The sequence below is a fragment of the Cebus imitator genome, unplaced genomic scaffold (assembly GCF_001604975.1).
Source record: "Cebus imitator isolate Cc_AM_T3 unplaced genomic scaffold, Cebus_imitator-1.0 Scaffold194, whole genome shotgun sequence".
Lineage (NCBI taxonomy): Eukaryota > Metazoa > Chordata > Mammalia > Primates > Cebidae > Cebus > Cebus imitator.
The window spans coordinates 866,777-893,464 of record NW_016107509.1 but is presented as its reverse complement, the minus strand read 5'-3'; the positions used below and the strand labels follow the sequence as shown (position 1 = coordinate 893,464).

General features: G+C 36.6%; 1 protein-coding gene across 5 annotated transcripts in view; it reads left to right on the top strand.

Annotated features, from left to right (window-relative positions):
* Window positions 1–8,996: 8,996 nt before the first annotated feature.
* The window catches only part of CWF19L2 (CWF19 like cell cycle control factor 2), a 123,581-nt gene continuing 105,889 nt past the window's right edge, over window positions 8,997–26,688 (top strand). For 2 of the 5 annotated variants that reach the window (XR_005203195.1, XM_037745200.1), the window contains exons 1-6: window positions 8,999–9,169; window positions 10,828–10,938; window positions 12,022–12,144; window positions 21,735–21,845; window positions 23,063–23,182; window positions 25,480–25,573. Coding sequence is in view for 4 of the 5 variants with exons in the window: in XM_037745200.1 (XP_037601128.1) it covers window positions 9,065–9,169; window positions 10,828–10,938; window positions 12,022–12,144; window positions 21,735–21,845; window positions 23,063–23,182; window positions 25,480–25,573 (664 nt within the window). In the remaining variant the exon portion in view is untranslated. Of the gene's footprint in view, window positions 9,170–10,827; window positions 10,939–12,021; window positions 12,145–21,734; window positions 21,846–23,062; window positions 23,183–25,479; window positions 25,574–26,688 lie in introns of all 5 variants that reach the window. The other 3 variants (XM_017547046.2, XM_017547045.2, XM_017547044.2) reach the window with 3 other exon arrangements.

Sequence of the window (26,688 nt, the reverse complement as noted above, 5' to 3'; positions counted from 1 at the left end):
ATTGTGTTTCAGTGAGTCATCTTTGTATTTCCAGAACCTAGAATGGAGTGGCACTGAAGGACTAGCAGAAACATTAGTGTGGGAAGGCTTATTGGTGAAGGTAATTCTTGAAAATGAGAAAAAGAAATACTCTTGCAGTGAAAGATTAAGCAAATCTGAATTCAATCAAGAAAAGATTTATTGAGCACTTACCATGGCAACATGATAGGCACTGGAGATAAAGGTACATTTGACATGATCCCTATCAAGGATTTATGTGTCCGGGAGTAACATACATAAAAAATAAATCATTACACTGATGTGTCAAACGGTCATGGTAGGGATGGTTAATAATCCCCCAATATCTACTCTACCTTCTACTTTTTATTTATAGAACCTCCTGAGTTTTAGCTGAGCACATGTTTACTCAGCTCATTTTCCAGATTCTCAACTAGTGGTGGTCATGGGACTAAAGTTCTAGCCAATAGGCCACATACAAAATGATGTGTACAACTTTGGGATCACATTCTTTAATGAAACTGCTTGTCTGCTATCTGCTTATTCATGCTTCCTGTGGGCTGACATAGAAATGTGGTGGCATAGGGCCAGCTTTAAACTTGAATATTAGGAAATACTCTAGGAGCTGGTGGAGCCACAAGGAACCTTGGCCCCTGGGTGGTGGAGGAGTGTCATCACCTGTCTCTGACTGTCCTCCTATGGGTAGACCATTAGCCAACAGAGTGTTCACATCTGTCTCATTTTCCTGCTGTATTTTGGGATTCGTCTGTTACAGAAGCTTAGCCTATACCACACTAAACTCAGTGATTTAGCAGAGGAAAGGAAAAGTGGTGTGGGAGCAAGTATCCATCCTTGTGGAGTCAGTCAGATGCATCTGAAGACTGTTTTTTAGCCAAGCCTTGAAAGTATAGATTGAGTGAGTGATCATATGTATGAGTAATATCAATGAAATATCTTGTTTCTGAAGTTCTGAATACTGGAAATGAAATTTTAAAATCTCTGTGTAAACTTTATATTTTATATACACAGCAGCTGTCAAATCTTACTCAGAAAAAATATGAGCTTTCTGGTGCCAAGAGAGCAACATTTCATAGGCTATGGTCTTCAAGAGGGAAAATGTACTACTGTGGTCATTTCGTTGCTATAATTCTTTGTTGTGATAAATTGCCATCATCAAAGAACCTACACTAAGGGAATCAAGGAATACCATGAAAAGTAGATTCACTTTTGCCCCCGGTATCTGAGCCCTCATTTTCCTCCCAGTGCTGGTTCTAAAACATGTATTAATTATTATCTTAGAGAAACATGGATTAGACAAAATCATCTGTTCAGTGTGGTCATATAAAAATGGAACAAACATAAAGTTTATTCACTTTAGTTTTGAGCCAGAGACATCAAGTTTTATAGGCTTTGTCTGTGGCTCATAATTTTGTTTTTTATCATGCAAGTCTTCCAAGTAAATTTTACAATGTGAAACTCATTTGGCCCAATTAAGATTGATTAACTCATTTCTGTATCTATTAAAAAGTAGCAAAGAAAAATCTGGGTAATAACTTATATATGGTGAGTCCCTTAGATGCTTTTGGAATAAGTAAATTAATACTTTATTTTGTTTAAATTATTATCGAACCATTTCTACTCATTGACAAGAAAGAAATGGCTCATTAAAGGCTGAAGTTTCTCATCTGTTGTTGAAAAGCAATGCAGAATAGTGGTTAAGTACGTATACAGGGGAGCTAGACTACCTTAATTCAGATCCTGGGTGTATAATTTACTAATGGTGTGAACTCTGGCAAATTATTTAACATCTCCATGCCTTAGTTCCTCATCTAAAAAGTAGGTATTATGATAATAACACTTATAGCATAGGCGCTCTTACAGATTAAATGAATTAACTTTGATAAAGTACTTAGAACACTGCCTGGCACATATTAAGCCCTATATATTTTTGGTGAATAAACTACCTTAAGGAGCTATGATTTTGAAAAGACTGATAGGAATAAATTATGTTTCCCTGTGGTATGGAAGGTCTAAGTCAGGAATACTCACTCAGATGCTTGCACTTCAGGGAAGGGCATGCCAGATTCTTTAGTCTTTCACAGATTGAAGAATTATATTTAATATTATAAGCATATGTAGTCTCACAACATATTTCTGTATTTGGAAAACTTAATCTAGTTTTCTAAAAATATAAACTATAGACCATAAAATGTGACAGTATGCCCAGCAAGCTATTTTGAAGATGTTGACAAACTGATTCTTAATTTTACACGGAAGGAAAAGCAAGCCTCGAATAGCCAGCACAATAACTAAAGAACAAAGTTGGAGGACTCAACATTACCCAATTTTAAGACACTGTAAAGCTGCAGTGATCAAGCCAGCATGATATTGGTGAAAGAATAGACATATGGATCAATAGAAAAACATAAGAGAGCCCAGAAACAACCCACACAAATATAGTCAATGATCTTTTAAAAAAACAAATGGAGCAAAAAATCTCCTTTGGAAAAAGCTCCAATGGAACAAGGGTAGTCGTTTTAATAAGTGGTGTTGAAACAATTGAATGACCATATGCAAAAATCAACCTAGACATAGATCTTATACTTTTCACAAAAATTAACTCAGAATGGGCCACAGACCTTAATGCAGAGTTCAAAAGTATAAAATTTCTAGGAGAAAATATATGTGACCTTGGACTTGGTGATGACTTTTTTTAGTTACAACATGAAAGCCCAATTAATGAAAGAAAAAATTAATAAGTTGGACTTTATTAGTATTAAAAACTGGTATTTGAAAGACACCATTCAGAAAGTAAAAAGACAAGCCACAACCTTGGAGAAAATATTTAGAAAAAGCACATACATAATAAAGGACTTCTATCCAAAACATCCAAGGAACTCTTAAAATTCAACAATGAAAAACCAAACAGATCTGAACAGACACTTCACCGAAGATGATATACAGATAGCAAATAAGCATAGAGGAAGATGCTTGGCATCATCTGTCATTAGATAACTGCAAATTAATATAACAATGAGGCTGAATGCGGGGGTTCACAACTGTAATCCCAACACTTTGGGAGATGGAGACAAGAGAATCACTTGAGGCCAGCAGCTGGAGACCAGCCTGGGCAACACAGCAAGGTCCCATCTCTACAAAAAAGTTTTTTTTTTTTTTTTTGAGACGGAGTTTCACTCTTGTTACCCAGGCTGGAGTGCAATGGCGCGATCTCGGCTCACCGCAACCTCCGCCTCCTGGGTTCAGGCAATTCTCCTGCCTCAGCCTCCTGAGTAGCTGGGATTACAGGCACGTGCCACCATGCCCAGCTAATGTTTTTGTATTTTTAGTAGAGACGGGGTTTCACCATGTTGACCAGGATGGTCTCGATCTCTTGATCTCGTGATCCACCCGCCTCGGCCTCCCAAAGTGCTGGGATTACAGGCTTGAGCCACCGCGCCCGGCCTTACAAAAAAGTTTTTAAACAATGCACTGTTTTTTTAAAATTTCTTTCCCAGTATGATGGATTAGAGGCTTTTAGTGTGCTTCAGTCGCTTGGAGATAGCAAGATAGTATGTAAGGATCAACTCTGTGAGCTTTAATTCAAGAAGGAAAATGGGAATCCACCAGAATCGTGAAAGACACCCCAAATCCCGGGAAGGAGAATGCCAGTAAACAGACCCCATGATGATGTCTGGCTAATAAAAGTGAGTGAAGCCCCATTCATGTGAGATAGGCAGAGGGCAGAGAGCCTCCTTTTGTGACTCATCTTTCCACTGGGGATCTGAGCATCCCGGGTGAAGGAAGAGCACTTTGTCTCTCCCAAGCCCAGGAGCTACCTTGGGGAGAGGCTTAGAGAACTTTGAGGGAAAGACATCCAGAATAGCTGCAGAAATTTTTCTAGTACTGGGACTCAGAGCAGGATGCCATTTTTCATCCAGGCATATACAAAGTCAGCCATTCTTTGGCGACCCGGCAGCATGGTCACATAGGCATTTTAGTCTGGAGCCAGAGACTGGAGTGCCTGCTCTGGATTGGATTAACGGCCTTCACAGTCAGAACTGTGGAAAGCACCTCAGCAGTAGGTGCTGAAGTTGTGTTCTCCCCTGTTGCAGGCGTGGGGCAGGAGGGGAGCTGCTACAGCTGCAGTTTCTCCTGAGTAGCAAGACTTGTGGCTGGGGCCAGCTAGGTGACATGGAAATAGGGGATAAAAGTGCTAAAGTTAAAAAAAAAAGAAGATGCAATAAACTAATCCAGAATGTGAGATATCTAAAAAAAAGTGACCCACTTTCATCAATAAATGACATATAAACAATGTGGGGTTGCGGAGCTTAAGTGAAAATTGTTACGATTAAAAGAGGCTTAAGTCTTGGTCTTCCTTTTACAGTTCCTTCCTTTTTCATTCCATTTCTGAACTTGGTGGTCCAAGCAAGGTATGCATTATCCATGTGGGTGAGTGGGGAGAAGTGGCTCTGAACACAAACAGGGTAAAAGGGTGCCCACGTGGTTGGGACCCACGTGAGGGACACCTGGAACATGGGTATCAGAGCCTAAGCAGGGTAAGAAGTGCCATCTGTGTGGGAAAACGGTCCTGTTTAGGGTGTTGGAGTCTGAGTGGGGTAACCTAGCACAGCATGTCAAGTCCTCAGTGGAGAGAGGAAGGCACCATCAGAGGGGGTGATGATGGCAACAGGAAGTTGGTTACATGCTGAATCATTGATCAAATAAGGTAATATATTAAGGAATATATATGGGAATTAGGTTTATCCCTGTTAGGAGTATGAATTTACAAATATGGAAACGAAAAGAATTAGAATGAATCTTGTGTTGTTGAGTTAGAATTGGAGGTATGTATATGATCTTATGGTTTTCAATATATTTAGGTAAATACAGAAATAGTTATATGTATATATGTATGTATCTATCTCTTTTAAGATGGAGTCTTGCTCTGTCACCAGGCTGGAGTGCAGTGGCATGATCTTGGCTTACTGCAACCTCCGCCTCCCGGGTTCAAGCAATTCTCCTGTTTCAGCCTCCCAAGTAGCTGGGACAACAGGTGTGCACCACCATGCCTGGCTAAGTGTCGTATTTTTAGTAGAAACAGGGTTTCACCATGTTGGCCAGGATGATCTCGATCTCCTGACCTTGTGATCCGCCCACCTCGGCCTCCCAAAGTGCTGGGATTACGGGCATGAGCCACTGTGCCCAGCCATGTTATCTATATTTTAATCTATATCTGCATATCTGTCTCTCTAGCTCTGTCCATTGAAAAAACCTGGGAGCAGCAACACTCCAAAATTAATGAGTATACATAGGACCCAGCTCTTGGTCATGCCAATTTTGACCTTTACCCGAATCCTATGATCCAGGAAAACCACAACCATCAAGAAATCTCTCTACCCTTTGGGTTACAGGAAATGGCACTGTGCTACGGGAAACTGCCACGCTGCCTGCTCAACCTGGGTATTTCTAGCCTTGTTTATTCCTCCCTATAAAAGCCCTGGCAGGATATGGTGTCTTATCCCTGTCATCTCAGCATTTTGGGAGGCTGAGGCAGGAGGTTTGCTTGAGCCCAGCAGTTTGAGACCAGCCTGAGCAACACAGCAAGACCCTATTTCTACCAAAATTAAAAAAAAATTAGCCAGGCCTGGTGGAGCATGCCTGTAGTCTTAGCTACTCAGGAGTTTGGGGTTAGAGCGCCGTCTGAACACAGGAGTTTAAGGCTGCAGTGATGCCACTGCACGCCTGCCTGGGAGACAGAGTGAGACTCTGCCTCTTAAAAAAAAAAAAAGGAGAAGAAAAAAGAAAAGTTCTTTCTTCCCAACCTTTGAGACTTTTATAGATCTTAGTTTCAGAATGTTCTCCCTATTGTAATACTCTCTCTCCCCTATTTCAATAGTCTTTAAGTCTTTCTTTACCTAAGTCTGGATTTATTTTGTTTTGACAACTTCTGAATACCATTTTAAACTAAAATAAGCTCAGGATTCTTGGAAAAAAGAGCTGATTCCAGGACTTATACAGAGAAAGTACAAGATGAGCCTGGATCATCTTCTACCAGAAAGTAAGAAAATGGTAAAAGAATGTGGGTGCATGTCTAAAGGACACAGAAACCAACTTGCAAGGGCTCTCACTGGCCTAACCTGCACCAATTTGAGGATCAAAATAAATACTGATAACTATTTTTTATCTCACTAAATAAAAACAGGAATCCACTGAGAAATTATGAGTCCATATTATATAAAAATAAATAACTTGAAAATCTGGTACAAAATTTACATAGTTTCAAAGAACCACTTCACAGAATAATTAATAATTATAGAGGGAAAAGAGGTACTTTACAGCAGAGAAGCTCGGCAGATGCCACTTTATTTAAATGATCAGAGTTAACATCACCAGTAATGGAATAAATGGAAATCAGGATGCAGTAAGACAGCCTGACTTCTGCGAGTCCTGCTTAAGATGCCTAACTTGAATTTAATCACAAAAGAACCTCTGACAAACCCAAGTTGAGTGACATTCTATAATGCAACCGTCCTGAAATCTTCATGAAAACTTTTGTAGTTGTGACCATGTGAACTATTTCTGAATCACAAGATTTAAATGAAAAAAACAAAACAAAACAAAACAAAACTGAAGTAGGCTTCAGGTAAAGCCATCACTTTTCTTTTTCTTTTCTTCTTTTTTTGAGACGGAGTTTCGCCCTTGTTACCCAGGCTGGAGTGCAATGGCGCGATCTCGGCTCACCGCAACTTCCGCCTCCTGGGTTCAAGCAATTCTCCTGCCTCAGCCTCCCGAGTCGCTGGGACTACAGGCGTGCGCCACCATGCCCAGCTAATTTTTGTATTTTTAGGAGAGACGGGGTTTCACCATGTTGACCAGGGTGGTCTTGATCTCTTGGCCTCATGATCCACCCGCCTTGGCCTCCCAAAGTGCTGGGATTAAAGGCATGAGACACCACGCCTGGCCAAGCCATCATTTTTCTAATAAAAACTGAGGCCAGCTTAGCAAGCATTCACATTTTACCCTTTGTCCTTTCCCTTTATTCTTGTGTTTATCAGATGCCATGAACAGATGTGAAACAATGTGATACCCTCCTTGTGACTACAAAGAGACTGCAACATAGACTGCAACAAAGCAAAAAATGAGAAACAATTTGGTTCCTTCAGCAACTACATCAAACCTGGACCAGCTACTTTAGGCTCCTTATTAATATTACTCTTTATTTGATGAAGCCATGGGACTAGATTTGTATTAGGTGTGGCCAAATAGCAAACCGAGCCAAAAAAACCTGCTTTTTCTTTCTATATTAATATATCTAGTTCCCCTCTCTAACCCCAACATATTATTTTTGTAGGTAATTTTATTTGTATTGCATGGTATTTACAAACTAATTTATAGAGAAATGATTTTTTATAATATTGTTTTCTTTGAGCAAATGGTATACCTCTCCATTTGTTGTAGTCCTTTTGGGGAGCCTACGCGAGATTTTAAAGTTTTCTTCATATCACTTTGCACATTGCTCTAGACTGAATGCTTGTTTCCCAAAAATTCTTGTGTTGGAAACTAATTCCCAATGTGCAGGTATATGGAGGTAGGGACTTTGGGAAGTGATTAGGTCATGAGGGCAGCATCCTCATGAATTCCTATAAAAGAAGTCCTAGGGAGATCTCTCCCCTTTTCTGCCATTTGAGACACAGCCAAAATATTGCACTTTAGGAACCAAGACACACCCTCACCAGACAGCATATTGACCAACACCTTGTTCTTAGATTTTCCAGCCTCTAGAACTGTGAGAAATACTTGTTTTTATTATAAGCTATCCAGTCTATGATATTTTTGTTATAGCAGCCAGAACTGATTAAAACACACACGTTTCTAATATAATAACTTTTTATTTTTATTGAATTGATGCACAATAGTGAAGTGGATGCTCTTCTGAATTCCAAGAGAATCTGAAAAGACATAAATGCTAGTTATGACAAAAATTAGTCAATGTAGTCAGTTGATTAAATATTACCTTGTAAGGTCAATTAGTAAATTACATTTTTTTAAAAATGAATACTTTCTATTGCATATCAAACAGTAACCATTGTGTGCTCAAGATTTAGACTGTCATAGAATGGTAGTGAATGCAGAAACTCTTGGAAAGCTTCTTGCAAACACGCATTAGATTTTATGAAACCTGAAGAGAAAGAGTATTTACCTCAACTTTCGATTGTTACTTATTTTTAGTGTCTTTAACGTATCTAGTTTATAATTAATTCCCCGGCCTTTTTCTTTATAATTATAAATGTAAGCTTAGTGTCTTAAATTCTCAAAGCACTTCATCACTTTAGAATGTCTTATTCTTCATGAACATAAAAGTTTTATGTTTGGGCGATACATCCGTAAATCAAAAGAAAGAAATCCCCGCACAAATAAATAATAACTGCCCACTGTAATGAAAAGTGCTTGGATGGATGAGTGAATAATGAGGTCAGAGAAAAAAATAATGTAAACTTCTAACAACTGAAGTAAACCACGGATAAATTGTTAAGTGCAATGCAAAATTCAAGAGTGTTTCATATGCTAAATAAAAACCACCAAAACAAAACACTGAATCTTCGAAGCAATTCTGCCCTTCCTTGCCAGCTTCCACTACTTTTCTGGCAGCCTCCCTTCATCCCATTCCTCCAGCACAGGGAGATGATGCTCTGGCGACAAAGGGTACTTCGGCAGAAAACTTTGAGAGGTACCAAGTTAACTTCCAGGAGTTCCTAACTTACTCCGATGATTTTAAGACGAAATTGGTGAGAAAGTTGTTAATATAGTGCAAAATGTATAATAAATGTATACGGGTATTAATCCTACTCACAATCGAACCCAAACACCCGAAAGCACTAACCCTTCTACCACTTCTCAGGTCTTTAAAACCTGGGCGGCAGTAATCCCAACCCTAAGCGACCTCAGAAGTGCGCATGCTCTGCTGGTAAAGCGGCGCTCCTACTTCTCCGGGTCCGGAAGTCCTGGTTTGTTTATTAAATCACGACCGTCGTGAACTAGACTTTACGTACGGCTTCCTAGCTTTACGATGGCAACAAGCATGGCGGCTGCTAGTGGTAGATTTGAAAGTGCGAAGAGTATCGAAGAGCGGAAAGAACAGACCCGGAATGCCAGAGCCGAGGTGTTGCGCCAGGTACCTCTGTTTTGGGGCCTTTGTAGTTATTTCGCGTTGTAGGAGTTGACAGTTCCCGTAAGGTAGCCCACCCACCCCTTCCCCTCACCTCGTCAGTACTGAATCTCACCTTAATTTGGGTGAGGTCTTCCTTTGCAATGCCAGTAAAGCCTTTTGAATCTTCCGGTTTTAGATGTTCTGGCAGGTCTCAGTTGCTCATTCTCTTTTCACGGAGATCTTTCTGTTTTTCTCCAAGTTTCTTTACCTTTTAAGTTATCCATTCTTTACATTTCTATCACTCGCACTGCACACTTTGTAGATCCCCAGCGGCTTTCAGTGACTCTGTCATCACGTCTGTCAGCCTCAGTCATTGCTACTGCTGTATCTGAAATGACATTTTCCTGTTTCTGGAACACATATAAGTCACATTTGAATAAACTCAGTTTGACTTTTCCTTCTTCTGATTATATTGGTATCAATTCCAGACTTACTGTAAGCCCTTATCGATCCAAACAAAATGATGATCCAAACAAAAGTTAACACGAATCCCAGCATATTTAGCCTCTCACAAAAGATCGAGAAACATTCTGTTTCTCACTAAACTTCAGATACATAGAGGTAACATAAAAAGAATGGAGAAAGTAAGCTACTGAATTATCTGACAATCTATTCAAGATGTAAGAAATGTGGCATTAAAAGGGAAAAGTTGTAGTTGGGAGAGCAACGGAGAGTTCAGTGATAGTTTTTAAGTTGAAAGAGTTTTAAACCAGTTTAAATGCAGATGAGAAGGAGCCAGCGGAGAAGAGAGAGAGGAGACTCACAGGAGAAAATGACTACAGCCAGATTTTAAAGGCGAAGAGTGGGCGATTAGTCTTGGATAGGTAAAATGTTGACATTGTTTCCTAATTTCAACATATGTAATATGTGTGTATATATATATATATATATATATATAATATGTATATAAAGTAATGTTTACATATATATAATATATATATCATATGATTTATCCTTTTCTCTTTGGTATTTTAAGCAGCTTTTGGAGTAAGGTTTGTAAGCTGAGATAAATCTTACAGTAGAGATAGGCATAGAATTTGAAAAGGACCAAACTCACCTTTGGAGTTATAGGGAAAGAAAGAGAGGGCAGGAACGATTTCCTAGAAAAAACTTGCTTCATTTGACCATTGTTGAAGAGTGAATACAAATTACCAGCATGATCTTTTCTTTCTGCAAAGATGATTCCTCCTGAAGCATTTGGGGGCTGAGTTTTGGGGTATAGGCATTGCATATTGAAGCCATGGATGTCTGTCTAAATGTTGCAAAAGTCTAAGGCAGTAGCCATGGGAATGGTGAAGGGAAAAGGGATTCCAAGTCATGTTGAGGTAGGGAGCTTAGATAAACAGGAGGGCCTGGACTCTGTTCCTCGATTTTCTCTGATTGCTGAATCAAATCACTGGAGATTGTAAATGCAGGAGAGATTTTGTTTTTTTTTTTTTTTTAATGTTTTCCACACTGGAGAAGCAAATTCCTGGCAAGGAGTAGATATTCATTCATGAGTGCATATTTTTATATAAAAATGACATAGGTTTTTTTTTTTCTTTTTTTTGTGAAAAAACAGTTGGATCAATTGCCAGTTTTTCTTTCTCTCTCTTTTTTTTTTTTTTTTTTTTTGATTGTAGGCTAAAGCCAATTTTGAAAAAGAAGAAAGGCGTAAAGAACTTAAGCGACTTCGGGGTGAGGACACATGGATGCTACCTGATGTGAATGAGCGAATTGAACAGTTCTCACAGGTGAATGCTAACAGGTTTATTTGATGTAAGGATTTTTTTTTGGTGCTTATTCAAGCTGATATTGGAGGAATAATTTTATAGAATGTTTTCATAAGTTACAGAATGAATATCACATAATTGGCATTGTTGAATAGTTTTATCTCCTTGGCAGAAGTAAGATATTGTAATATTTTGGACATTATGACATGGAAAGATTTTGTTATTTGAATTGGCTGGTAGAAGAGTTAGCTTCAAATTTCTGGCCCACTGTAGTGAGCTTATAGGCCTAAAAATTTATGCATTTTAAGCTTTATGTCTTTATTTTATTTTATTTAGGGCTCAAGCCTGTTTTCCTATAATTTTTTAAAAAATTATTTTTAATTGACAATTGTATAAATTTATGGGGTATAGTATGATGGTTTGATCTATGTATACATTACAGAAAGATTCAGTCAAGCTAACGAACATATCCATCAACTCACCAACTTATTTTTTTGTGATGAGAACATTAAAAGTCTATTCTTCAATGGTTTTGAAATAGATAATACATTATTGTTAACTACGGTCACCAGTAATATATCACTAAAACTTATTTCTAGTGTTATGCAAACTTTGTACCTTTTGATCAACATCTTCCCTTTCTTCCCTATCCCTGCTTCTTCCCCTAGCCTCTTCCTGTAATTTTAGTTTGTGCTATCTTGTTATATTTTTTATGACCTAATAGACTTGTATAAATTTCTGGGGGGACCATAGAAGGATATTATATGTCTGTGTGTTTATGTGTATATATATGCATATGTATACATGTTTATGTATATATGTGTTTATTTGATTATATTTGTCACATTGATATCCAAATAAAGCCAAAATTTTCCCAGTATTTTTCTGGTAAGAAGTCAGTTATATGATTTATTAATATTGTGTATATTGTAGAGGTGTTCTAAGGTTTCCTGAAAGATTTTATTTATCTAGACATATTCTTTGTCTTATTTCATCGAAGATTGAAAGTATTTTAGAATGTGATTTTATTTTTTCTTTCAAAATACATCCTTTTAAATTAAGATAAAGATAAATTCTTTTCTTGCCTGTTCAAAATGATTGCAGGAACACTCTGTGAAGAAAAAGAAGAAAAAAGACAAGCATTCAAAAAAAGCAAAGAAAGAGAAGAAAAAAAAGAGCAAGAAACAGAAATATGAAAAAAACCATGAGTTATCTGATAGCTCATCAGTAAGTATGTACTAAAATTAATCAAAGCAGCTATTTGCCTGTTTAATGTGCCTGTTTAACCATGTCAGTTAAGATACAAAGTATTTCCACTATCCCATAACATTCTTCATAGCCTCTTCTAGTCAGTCCCCTGTCTCCCTCTCTCCTCCTCCACTTTGGGTTTGAACGATTGCATATCTCTTTTTGCATACTATAGGTTTTTCTTGTTCTGGATTTTTATGTTAATTGGTTCATGTAACATGATCTTTGATGTACCTGGCTTCTTTGACCCCACTAGTGTTTTGGTAATTTATTCCTGCTATTGAATGTATCAGTAGATACTTTCTTTTTATTGCAGTATTCCAGTGTGTGAATATACCACAATTTGCTTTTTTTTTTTTATCTGTTAAAGTCATTTGGGTTATTTTTAGTTAGGGGGTGTTAGGCATAATGCTGTGGTGAACATTTGTATACACTTGTGGATATACATGTTTCTTTTTTCTGGGAGGAAAAATGCCATTGTTTTCCAAAGTGGCTGGGCATTTTGCACTCATACAGCCAAAGTGTATGAGTTCCAGTTTTTCCTCATCCTTGCTAGTACTTGGTATTGTCAGTCTTTGTAGTTTTTAGCTGTTCTACTGTGTAATATCTCATGTGGTGCTTTCCCGAAGGACAAGGATGTAGAGCATTATTTTAAGTCTCTATAGGGCACCCTATGTCTTCCTTTGTAAAATTCAGTTTATGAAATATTTTCTTTTTGGCTTTTCATCATTTTTTTCTTAGTGCTTCTGGTATACTAATTTTTGCACACCTCAAGATTGTGATTTCTCCTATGTTTGGTGTTTTTATTAATTTTTTTTTTTTTAAGAGATAGGTAGGGTCTCACTGTGTTGCGCAGACTGGAGTGCAGTGGCACTATGGTAGCTCACTGCAGCCTCGAACTCCAGGGCTCAAGCAATGCTGCTGCCGTAGTCTCCCAATCAGCTAAGATTATAGATGTGTACCTCCACCCAGCTAATTTGCTAAAGTTTTTTTTTTTTTTTGTAGACATGCAGTCTTACTATGTTGCCCAGGCTGGTCTCAAACTCCTGGGCTCTAGTGGATCTCCTGCCTCAGCCTCCTAAAGTGCTGGGATTATAGGTGTGAGCCACCATGCTTGGCCTCCTATTTTTTTTCCCTAGAAGTTTTATAGCTTTAGCTTTTTTGCTTATTTATAATCCATAAATATTTTTTATTTATGTTATGTAGTGTCAGTTTGTTTTTTTCCCACATGGATTTCAGTTTTTCTAGCGTCATTTGTTGATGCTATTGGAAGGAGTTTTGGGAGATTGATATCTTAAAATATTCTTTCAATCCATTATGCACAGGTTACATCTCTCCAGCCATTTATGTCTTCTTTGGTTTTTCTCATAATGTTTTGAAATTTTTAGTATAGAGGTCTTACATGTCGTTTGTTACATATTTTTTCCATTTTGTTTTCTGGAAGTGCTATTGTAAATTGAATTTTAAAATAAATGTCTTTACAGCTAGTATATAATTGTAGAACTGATTTTGAAACAATAAGATCCGAAAAAACTGCATTTGGTGTATTTACCTTGTATATCTTGTCACCTTGTTAAATTTACTACTACTAGTGTTGGTAGCTTTTTTAGTAGATTTCTTATGATTTCTAGGTAAATGGTATGTCATGTGTGAAAAATACTTTTATTTTTTCTTTTCAATCTCTATGTCTGTTTTATTTGTTGATTTTTGTTGCCTTATTTCAGTAGCTAGGACTTAAAAATAGTGTTGAATGGAAGTGGTGAGAGTGGACATGATTGCCTTGTTCCTTAACTTAGGTGAAAAGCTTTCAGGTTTTTACATTTAAGCACGATGTCTGCTTTGGGACTTTCATGTATGCCGTTTCAAATTAAGGAAATTACATTCTATTTCTAGTTTTAAGAGAGTCTGTATCTTGAATGAGTGTTGAATTGGGTAAATGCTTTTTTTGCATCTATAAGTGTTAAAATTCACCAGTGAAACTGTTTGGTCCTGGAGTTTCTTTGTGGAATGGGTTTAACCACAAAGTTAATTCCCTTAATAGTTATGTTAAATATTTTCTGTTTATTCTTGAGTTAGTTTTAGTAATTTGGGTTTTTCTGGGGATTTATTCCATAGAAATTGTCAAATTTATTTTCATAAAGTTGTTTGTAATATTTCCTTTGTTCTTTAAAAGTTTGCAGAATCCATAGTGACATCCTCTCTTTCATTCCTGATATTGGTAATTTCTATTTTCTCTTTGTTTCCTCTGTCAGTCTATCTTGAGGCATATCGGTTTTATTAATCTTTATTTATTGGCTTTCAGTTTCCTTGAATTTTTCTCTGGTTGTGTGTTTTCTGGTTCACTGATTTAAACTATATTTATTCTTTGCTTATACTTTTGTGTTTAATTAGCTCATTTCTCACTTTCTAAGATGAATGCATTGCCATTGATTTGAAATCTTCTTTTCTAATGAGTATTTATTTTATAAATTTTTCTCTTAGCACTGTTGTATCTCTATCTAACTTAGTTGTTATATTTTCATTGCTGTCCTATTAAAAATATTTTTTACCTTTCTTTTCCTTACTCATGGACATAGACGAATTTTTAAACTTCCAGATATTTGTGGATTTACTAGTTTATTTTGGTTATTGACTTTGAACTTAATTATTATTATACTCTATAATTTTAGTTTTTAAAAAGTTTTGAGACATTTTATGTACTAGCCTATGGTCTGTCTTGGTGAAAATTCCATGTGTATTTGAAATGAGTATGTATTCTGCCATTGTTAGGTATAGTGTTTTATAAATGTCGATTAGGGAAAGTTGATTAATAGTATTAAGTTTAGTGTTAATAAAACAGATTTTCTGTTCACCTGTACAGTTACTGAGAAAATAGTATTTAAATCTTTTAATTGTTTTGTGGATTTTTACTTATTTTTGCTTTCAGTTTTGTCAGTTTTCGCCTTATATATTTTGAAGCTTTGTTAGGTATGTAATAAATGGCTTTTACATTTTTAACTAAAACTCATTAAAATTATATTGGCCATATTTATGTGGCTACTATATTGGACAGTATATATATAGAAAAATTCTGTTGAATAGTACTGGTTTGGATTATTTATGTTTAATGTAATAGTTGATATGGATGAGTTTAAGTCTACCAACCTATTATTCCTTTTCTATTTTTATTTTGTTCTTTTTTCCTTTGTTCCCTCCTTTTCCTGCCTTCTTTTGGATTGTTTTTTAGCATTCCATTTTATCTCTGCTATAGGCTTATTAGGTATACCTTATTTATTTTTAATGAGTGCTCTAAGTCTTATCCATATTTTAACTTACCATACTCTACTTTCAAATAATATATGATTTTACTTTTATGATTAGACCTTCACCAAAATATGCTTCCATTTTCTCCTACCATATTTTTTTGCTGTTGTTGTCATATATTTGACTTCTACATATGTTATAAACCCACATTATTTATAATTTTTAATGTCATACATTCTCATTATTTTTACTTTAGTCAGTTACCTTTTAAATAAGTTACACATGTGAAAAGTCTTTTATATATACCCACAGATGTATCATCTCTGATATTCTCTATTATTTTATATAGGTCTAAATTTCTAATACCATTTTCCTTTTGTCTGTAGAACTTTCATTAATATGTATTGTAGATTTGCAGACTGAATTCTTTCAGCTATTATTTGAAAATTTCTTTTATTTCATCTTCATTCTTTCTTATTTTCTTTTACCACAAACTAAGAAGTTCTTACTAGTCATCTTCATTTTTCAGATACTTTGTTAGGTATAGAATTTTAAGTTTATAGTTCCCCCCCCATCCCATAAAATGTCATCCCGGTGTCTTCAGGCTTGTATTGTACATATTGAGGATTCTGTAGTCATTTTAATCTTTTTTTCTCTGTATGTAGTGTGCTTTTTTATTCTTGATGCTTTTAGGGCTCTTTTTTCATGATTATTTTTCAGTGAATCAATTGTGTTACGTCTTGGTGTGGATTTCTTTGTGTTTATTCTGCTGTCTTGGTCTATTTGTGTTATACCAAAACAAATGGGTGGATTATAAATGACAGAAACTTATTTCCCACAGTTTGGGAGACTTGAAGGTCTAAGATCGAGGGCGCTGGCAGATTTTGTATCTGGTGAGGGCTTGCTTCCTCATAGTTGGCTGTCTTCTCACTCTAACCTCACGTGGCAGAAGGGAGTGCTGTTGGGCTATTTTTTTGTTTTGTTTTGTTTTTGAGACAGAGTCTCGCTCTTTCGGCCAGGCTGAAGTGCAGTGGCACAATTTGGTTTCCTGCAACCTCTGTCTCCTGGACTCAAGAAAATCTCCTGCCTCAGCCTCCTGAGTTGCTGGGATTACTGGTGTGTGCCACCATGCCTGGCTAATTTTTCTATTTTTAGTAGAGACGAGGTTTCACCACGTTGGCCAGGCTGATCTCAAACTGCTGACCTCAGGTAATCCACCCACCTCAGCCTTCCAAAGTGCTGGGATTATAGGCATGAGCCATCGTGCTCAGCCTGGGCTATGTTTAATAAGCCCCCCAGTCCCATTCCCAGTCATCTCCCAAACCCTCACCTCCTACTATCATTGTCTTGGGGTTTAGGATCTCAATGTAAGAATCTGGTGGGGGACACAAACATTGATAGTGTAGCATCTGCCTTAGGTTCACTGTGCGGCTTTGCTTTGTGAGTTTACAGTTTCCATCAAATATGAAATTTTCTGGGATTTTTTTTTTTTTTTTTTTTTTTTTTTTTTTTTTTTTTTTTTTTTTTCTGTTCCCTGTCATTTTGGTAGTCTCCTTAAAATAATGTCTCACAGGTTGATGAGCCTGTGTTCACTTTCTTTCTAGCCTTTTTCCTTTCTATGTTTTGGTTAGGTATATTTTATTGCTATGTCATGAGCTTCAGGTTCACTGGACTTTTCTTTTTCTGTATTTAGCTTACTGTTATTGCTATCCAGGGAATTTTCATTTCAGGTACTGTATTTTTTTTTTTTAATCATTAGAAGTTTCATTTGGATCTTTTTAATGTTTTTCAGTTTATTTCCTCATTATGTTCACATTTTCCCTTCCTTGACCATATTTATGATAGTTGTGTTAAAGTCTTGGTTTGCTATTTCATTCTATCTCGTTTTTTCCTGTTCTGTTTCAATTAAATGATTTTTCTCTTGAATATGGATTACATTTGCTTGCTGCTTTGAATGTTTAGAACTTTTAATTGGATGCTGAATCTTATGAAAGTTATATTGTGACTGCTGGATTTTGTTGACTTCTTAAGAGGGTACTGAGCTTTCTTTTGGCAGTTAATTGTGAATTAGCTTAATCCTTTTCAAGACTTGTTTTTAAGTTTTGTTCATATACATCTAGAATAGCTTTACTCTAGGGCTGGTTTAGCCTTTCTACTAAGGCATGACCCTTGTGGGTTCTCTGATAATTGTCCCGGATGTTCAGCGAGGTTTCTTTACTCTGTTTGGTAGGAACTAGAATGTCCTCCAGCCCTTTGTGAGCTCTGGGGATTGTTCTGCTTACAGATCTTTGGTAATTGTTTTTTCCATGGTAGTTTTTCTTTGCCTGACCTTGTGGACTCTTATCCTCAGCGTGTTCAGCTTGGTCTTTATTTGAAGACTCCAAGGATCCTTTAAATAGAGTTCTGGCACTTTCTCTATGTAGCTCTCCATCTACACTTTGTCACAGCCTTCACAAAGTTTAAATTCTTTTTCCTTTGCTCAGTGAGATTTTCATGTTCTGCTTGGGTTACCCCTCTATGCCACAGTCTAGAAAGTGCCTTTAGACAAAAAGTTGGAGAGATTTTAGTGTTCATTTTTATTCTAATTTGTATATATTTCTAGTTTGATGCCATTTACTTTGTCGTGGACAGAAGCAGAAGTCGTCAAGTTCCCTTGATTTTTGCTGGTAGCACTTTTCTGTCTTAGTTTCACCTTCTAGGTTTTGGCCACTGGATAGAATTAGGGATGTAGTTAATTCTGAAGGCTGTGCAAGATGAGAGCCCTGAAGGCTGTGTTAGGTCAGGAGGCCTATTAAGCTTGATGCTTAATGAGCTTGAGGTAAAATGGAGGATTGAAACTAAAATCAGCAAGAGAACTGAAGTCATAGCATGGGGAGCTTGAATTTTGCTGAAGTGGTAAAGTGAGTGCATAATTGTGAAAATGAGTATAGGTTGCTGCTTAAAGTTTCTAATTAGTGCTATTGAAAGAGTAGAAAAAGACATTTCATATAATTTCAGCTTGCATTTATCAAATGCTTATTCTTTGCCACACACTGTTCTAGACATGGGGAGTATAAAAATATAAAGTTGTTTTTAAACCTTTGGGGAACTCATTTCCTAACTGGATAAATAGATACATAATATTAATATGATTTTGTAGTAGATTTTGTCGAAGAAGATGATGGCTTTATTTTCTGTTCTGACTGAGTTTAGCATGCCATTCAACGTGATGCTGTGGTAGTACAGGATATTGAGGTAAGAGGGATTTTATTTGCTAACTTGTTGAGGAAACGGTGCTTGAGTTGAGACTAGAAAGATTAGTAAGCATTAGGCAAATAAAGGTGTTCTTGGCATTTCATGCATAAGGAATTGCCAGAGCAGAGACATGGAAGTATGAGATAATATGAGTGTGAGTATGTGTGTATGTATGTATATATAACTATAAGCAATTTGATAGTACTAAATTATAAAACAAGAGGAGGGGTGAATGTAGATAAAACTGTCAGAATTGACAGGGACTTGTAAACCAAGAGCTTTGACTTTATTCAGTAGGGAATGTATCATCTAATTAGGTTCAGCTGCATGTATTAGAAAATCTTAGAATAGCCATTGATTACACAAGATAGAAGTTCATTTTTGTCTTAAATGAAATAAGCCAGATAGGCAGTCTAGAGCTAGTATGGTCTTCTGGGGTCAAGGCTTCTATTGTCTTGCGTTTCCATCATTCTTTATAGCATTGCCTCTTACTCCAGATAACAGGAAAGAAGATGTTCTTCTTTATTAACTTGACTTCCAGAAGGTCCTGTAAAATGCTTTTGCTTACATCTAATTGGACACTTGATCATAAGGCTTCACTTTCTAGCATGGTAATTACATTTACTTTTCCAAATAAAATGGGATTCTGTTGGTGGGAAAGAAGAGGAATAACTAGCAGTCGTTGTGATGGGAAGCCCTAGAGGAGAAGTATAGTGGTCAGATGTTCCCTTTATATTACTCTAAATGTATTTGGGGTGTGGGGTTGGAGAAGGAAGGGGAGCAGGAAAGACTGGAGTCCAGAAGACTAATTTGTTCTGGAATCAATTGTTTATGTGAGAGATAGGATCTGATCTAGGGCTGCTACTTCAAGGATGAAAGAGAATATCAGTTGGTATTTTGGTTGCAGGTAACAGAAACTGAATTTAAATTGGCTTTTGCAAAAAGGAGGGTTTATTATTAGAGTACAAAATTCTCCTAAGACATATAGATGTAGGCTTCAGGAATGGCTGGAATTAGAATTATGAATGGTTTTTGTAATTTTCTTGTAATTTTTCATTTCCCCATCCTGAGTTCTATTTTTTAAAAAAATTTTGCTGATTCCTATTTCTCATGACAGAAATGGCCTGTTCCAATGCTTTTCCAGTTCTTAGTTTTAGATAAACCCATTTAGACCTGATTTCAGATTCCTCAGGAATGGCTCAGATTGATATGAATTGGGTTAGATACCTACCTTTGAACTAATCAGCAGTCGCCAGGGATACAGGTAGGCTCCTATGGTAATCATGTATTCACTGTATGGTATATTTGATAAATATTTTAGAAATGAAAATGGTAGGCTTGAATGTGTGAGGTAACGTGATCCTGAGTTTCTGACTTGGTTAAGTGGGTGGTTGGTTGTTCCAGATAACTAACTTCAATAATTTACAAGGAGGAGTAGATTTTGTAGAAGAAGATGGCTTTATTTTCTATTCTTACTGAGGTTAGCATGCCATCCAACTACAACAGACAATTAGTCAGTGACACTTTGATTAGACAAATTTGAAAGATATCAGCACAATTGATTGTAGTTCAGGCCATCAGAATGGTTTTAATGGTCCATTAAAGGGAATGTTTAGAGATTTAAAAATGTCATGGGCATGGAACCCCAAATAACATAGACATTTAAGGGCTGAGCAAAGGAGGAAGAGTTCATAAAGGAAATGGGAAAGAAACAAAGCGTGGGAGGAGAGCTGAGAAGTGTCATGGAAGTCAGGAAAGTGAGTCATGAACAGAGTTGTATTGAGCAGAAAGGTTTAGAAAGCTGAAGATCGAAACATTTTGTTCAGTTTGGCACAGTGGATGCCATTGGTGAGTTTGGAGAAGTTTCAGTGGATTAATAGGGACAGTAGATATATTGTAGAGTTTTGAGAAAATGTATGAAAGTGAGAGTGTGAAGACAGTGCATGTAGACTACTCTTTCAAGCAGTTCATCTAAGAATGGAAACTGGAAGATTAATTCCTGCTAGAGGAGGAATATATAGGGTCAAAGAAGGTTCCCCTCCCCCTAAAAAAAAAGGATGGGAAATAAATGATCACATTTCTAGGCCATTAGGGATCTTTGGTTGATGCCTTAGGAGGAGAAGATAATTGATGGAGCAAGGTCCTGGAGGAAAAGAAAGAGTTGGTATCAAAATCTTTAGAGCAGGATCTGCCTTAAACAGGAGGAATTAATTGGAAATAAGGATAGGCAGATCCATAAATGTGTTGGGAGATGAGTAGGAAGATAAGGTGACCCCAGTTTTCTTCATGAAGTAAGAAAAGATATCATTTAGTGAGAATATGGGAATTGATATAAAGCCTGAGGAGGGCGTTGAGGAAGATAATGTTATCTGCAGTTTTAGATCAAGGGAAATCTCAAAATGTGAAACTGAGGGGCAAACAGCAAACTTATTTACCTGGGTGTTGTTTCCCCTGTTCTAGTATAGCAGAGATGTGAGTAGGCACTGAAGCTCTGTGCTGAAGTGAGTTCTCTACTTGGCAGTTCTCATTTTTGTTTTTTTGCTTTCTCTTGGCTTGATAATAAATGGATAAGAAAATAAAAATAATTTGATTTTGTTTTGTAGATTTAACTCAAACTAGTAGGTTTGCATTTTTTTCTTTAAAATTTCTTTTTTTTAATCTTTTGAGATGGAATCTCTGTCACTCAGGCTGGAGTGCAGTGGCACAACCTCAGCTCACTGAAACCTCTACCTCCTGGGTTCAAGTGTTTCTTCTGCCACAGCCTTCTGAGTAGCTGGGATTATAGGCATGTACCACCACACTTGGCTAACTTTTTTGTATTTTTAGTAGAGAACGGGTTTCATCATGTTGGCCAGGCTGGCCTCGAACTTCTGACCTCAAGTAATACACCCGCTTCGGCCTCCCAAAGTGCTGGGATTACAGGTGTGAGCCACTGCACCCAGCTCTTTAAAATTTCAATGTCATTTTGTAAAGGGGAAATACAGTGTAAGCATTTTTCCTAGGATGCTGAATTTCTACTACTTAACAGCACAGAATTTTCATATCAAAGTATGCAAATTTGAGAATTTCACTTACATGCTAAATGTTCTTAGAGCTCTGAAGATGAGTGGGTTGAAGCTGTTCCATCCCAGATTCCTGACAAGGAAAAGGCCTGGAAAGTGAAAGATGAAAAGTCACAAAAAGATGACAGCCAAATTATGAAGGTAAGCAAGCCACCTTATCTTCCTTCCTTCCTTCCTTCCTTCCTTCCTTCCTTCCTTCCTTCCTTCTTCCTTCCTTCCTTCCTTCCTTCCTTCCTTCCTTCCTTCCTTCCTTCCTTCCTTCTTTCCTTCCTTCCTTCCTTCCTTCCGCCTGTCCGTCCATCTTTGATTCATTCATTTTAGAGATAGGGTCTCACTCCTGTCCAGGCTGGGCTGCAGTGGCACAATCATAGCTCATCACAGCCTCAACATCCCAGGCTCAAGTGATGCTCCCACCTCAACCTCCCATGTAGCTGGGACCACAGGTGTGTGCCACCATGCCTGGCTAATTTTTTATTTTTTGTAGAGATGGGGTCTCCTTATGTTGCCTAGACTGGTCTTGAACTCCTGAGTTCAAAGAGTCCTCCCCCTTCAGCCTCCCAAGGTGCTAGGATTAGACACCTGAGCCAGTGCACCTAGCCTACTACTTGATTTTAAAGAAAGAAGTATCAACTTCTGAGAATAAATGAATATAAAAATGAAAGATGATTAAATTTTTTTCAGGAGAAAAATTAGACTTTGAAAACAATATACTTCATGAATAATTTTGGCAGTAATGCTGTTTGCTGAATGTTTAGACCCCCACTTCCCCTTCTACTGTGAAAAAGTGAGTGTTCCTCTCTATTCTCCTGCCTTAGAGGTTTTCATGCTTTTGATTGTTAAGAAGTGGCACCTCCCACTTATGTACCTAAAGCCTTATACTGTTCTCTCTCTGACCCTTCTACAGTGAGTAGAGTTCCATCACAGTTTTTCTTTCCCTTTACCTCATGCCTTAATTTTCTTAACAATACTTAACAGTTGAATAGTTCACAAACTTTGGATTGTAGTTCATCTGCCTACGGAAGAATGTAATTAGTTCACTGTTAGCCACAGGTGAAGGAGAAAGTTGAACAGGAACGTAGTTTAAGTGCTTGTTGTCAATTGCTTGATTGCCAGACTGGGCTGGATGCTTTAGATCTGTTATCTTGCTTACTCTTTAAAACAATCTTGAAAGATAGACATTTTATACCATTTTATAGAGGAGAGACTGAAGTACAGAGAGATTAAGAAACTTGCTTCAAGTTATATAGCCATGTTGAACTTGATTCAGGTTTGATTGCTTCCAAAATCTTTGCTCTTATTACCAAGTGTTTATTAAATTCTAATCAGTTCAGATTGAAATGGCTGCCTTTTTTTAACAGAGGGATGAGTGGATGACTGTTGATTTTATGTCTGTTAAAACTGTGTCGTCCTCATCACTCAAAGCTGAAAAGGAAACTATGAGGAAAATAGAGCAAGAGAAAACCCAAGCACTTGAACAGGTAAGAGAATATTTGAAATGCTTTAATTTTCTAATTTACCTTTAATAAACTTGTAAGACATTTATATAAAGCAGTTGAACTTGTAAAATATTATTTTTATAGTATTTAATACAATTAGTGAAAACAACTATGAAATGTGATATCAGTTAAATAAAAATATATTTCCTATAGAAGTGAGTTAAAGGTTTATTGGGTTTATAAATCTAGGGCATATATAAAGGTGAGTGAACATTGAGTTTAGGTTAATACCATTAAATTGAAAGTGAACTCAACTTCTGTTTCAGTTGAATTAGATACCATAAAAATACTTCCATTTCAAGACATCTAGAATTTCTGGTAGATAAAATGTAAAATAAGCATGCTTATTTTATACTTTATTGTTGTTACTATGCCAGTAAGGAAGCAATAGGAAATCTGTAGAGACCAAAAAACGAGGCAAAAGCTTGAATCCAGAGAAGAAAGGAAGTGCCAAAGCTGGTAGCTTTTCTAGGGTTATCATGCAATCCTGGTAAAATGGAATTCCAGTTTGTACTGCAGCAGCAGCATATGTTTCTTTTCTGTTACTCAGTATCTGTAATTGTCAAACTTTATAATTTTTTGTCAGATGGATGAGAAATGGTATTTCTTTTTTTTGTATGCATTATCTGATTACTACAATAGAGATCTTTTTGTGTTTTTTGGTCATTCAGATTTCTTGTACTGTGAGCTGCTGTTTGTGTTTTTTGCTTACTTTTCTAGTAGGGTTATTTGTCTTTTTCTAGCTGATTAAAGAAGTTCTTTATGTTTTCAGTCCTTTGTCTTTTATACATTTTCAGATAGTATCTCACAATTTGTCTAGCTTCTTGTCAATTGTCCTTAGTATGCAATTCTAACCTTTTTTTTTTTTCAGTTAACTATCTGATGTGTGTGTCTTTGAGTGTCTAGCTAAGACCATTGGAAGAAATTCCTTGACTGTAGATATTGAAAGATTTTGTGGTAAACTAACAAAGGAAGTGACAGAACCTTTTCTGATAGAAACTAAGAAATAAAATCCCTATGGTTTTGCGTATCCCTTTAGGTTAGTCTTTAACTTAAATTTTCTCCTTTGAAGATTCTTTACTTTCTGGTCACCTCATGAACACATTTAAAAAAGCCTTTTTAAAAACAAATTTTAGATAGCATTTTAATTTTTAGTAGTGTATTATATTCCTGGAAACTAAAGTTCCTAACATTTGACTTGTTTCATTTCTTGCCATCCTCTTGCTATTTACTTCTTGTAGGAAGCATTTTCTAACCCTCACTCCCCAAGGTCAAGTTAGGTAAAATTAGTATGCAGTTCTTTAGCATCCTTTACTTTGATCTCATTTATCTATATTTATATTGCTTGATTGTCTTTCCCCCTTCTCTAGACTGTAATTTATTTAATGGCAAGGACCATGGCTGTCTTACACATTACAGTCCCAATGCCTGACATCGTGCTTAGAACATAGGAGGTACTTGCATCTGTGATTAGGCTGCTATTCATCTCTTGCCTGGATTACTGCCACAGACTTCTGACTGGAGTTGTGCCTCTAATCTTGTTTTTCTCCAGTCTTTCCTCCATGCTGAGCCTGGTTTGCTCTTTGTGTGATTTGAAGCCGATCATGTTCATGAGTCTCTGTTGGTCCGGTATGAAACCCTCACAGCAGTTCAAAATGGCTCACCTGGCCCAGTCCCTGATTATGCTACAACCTAATCTTGTGGTATTGGTCACTCACAGTCTAAGTTTTAGCCAGTTAGAATTAGTTTAAGTTTCCTGAAAGTGCTGCAGTTACTGCTATTATTCTTTCTACCTGGAACAAACATCTTTATGTTCCCTCCCCACCACGAAGAAAGAAAATGTAGTTGATTTCTGCTCATGTTTAGGTCTAAGACTGCACATTTAGTCCCTCTAGGAAGTCTTTGATCCTTCAATGTGAGAAGGATTTGAATTTTTTTGGATCCTTAGTACTGTATATTTCTGTCTTCAAAGCATGTGCCTGTTTTTATTGTCTGTATTCCTTACTGTACTAAAAGCTAGCAAGGGTTGACCAGGATTTTTGACAGTTAAATCTTCTACATCTAGCACAATTTTGAGATATAGTAGGCATTCAATAAAAACATTGAATGAATATGAATTTAGACAGTTCCTGCAAGTTATAGAACAGCATGTCTTAAGAATGTTTTAAGTGATTTGTCCAGGATTATTGCTGTTAATTGGGTCTCCGATTTATTATTTGTTAATTTTTTTGTGATGGATCTGTTTTTGAAATTTCACCTGTGAAAATGATTTGTTCTAGTCCAAACTGATGGAAAGAGAATTGAATCCGTACTGGAAGGATGGAGGGACAGGTCTTCCACCCGAAGACTGTGGTGTGTCATCGATTACTAAAGGTATTTCTGCATTTTGATTATAGACACACAGGCTTTTAAAAATTTTTTTCCAGACAGTCTCGCTGTGTCACCCAGGCTGAAGTGCAGTGGCATAATCACAGCTCACTGCAGTCTCCACCTCCCACTCAAGTGATTCTCCCACCTCAGCCCCCCAAGTAGCTGGGACTACAGGTGTGAATCACCACTCCCAGATGATTTTTTATATTTTCGAAGAGATGGGGCTTTACCGTGTTGCCTAGGCTGGTTTTGCGCTCCTGAACTTAAGCCTTGACCTAACTGCCTTGACCTCCCAAAGTGTAAGGATCACAGGTGTAAGCTACTGCCCCTGGCCTCCGGCATTTCTTTTGGTATTATAAGTATATGACCTGAGTTTACATATGAGAAAGCATTGATAAAAATTTGCAGTCTTTTGAAGCCTTATTTAAATTATTAATACTTTGGAAGATTGTTTTAATTATGATGTATTTGGGAGCAAGTTAATTAAATACATAGTTTTGTACTTGAAAATATTCTCATATATGAGTTTCTACTTAAAATAGATTAATACAGAGTATGATTCTGTGAGTACATAATAATGCATTTGGTTTGTTATATTCTGTAACAAAATGTAGGAGTATTGTCTGAAATTTCATGAAAATGTATAAAAACTAAAGATGTGGTTTAAATATTCAGAATTTCCTACTTTTCTGGAATTAATAAAATTTGTATTGACCTTAGGAGAATTCTATTATTTTCCAGCAGATGGAGACAAAATATTTTAATGTCACATAAGCATACTTTCTAACACAATTTAAAAAACACTTATATTCTTGTTAAATGTTGTGTTGACACCTCAATGAAAAGTTTATTACAATTAACCCAGCATACAGATGGCAGTATTATACATTATGATATTCTCTTTTTATTTTAGCGATTTATCAGTCGGAAGTTTTCCTGCTTTTTTTGCATAGTGTATTTTTATTTTGGCTATTTGCTAAAATTCTTTTGTATTTTTTTTTCACCTGGACTTCTACATATCTTTTGTATTTTATGTAGTGATGTCAGTGGAGCCACCTTACAGTTTCCTTCTTAATTTAGCAATTTTACTAAGTTATTGGTAATCGTAACAGTTTCTT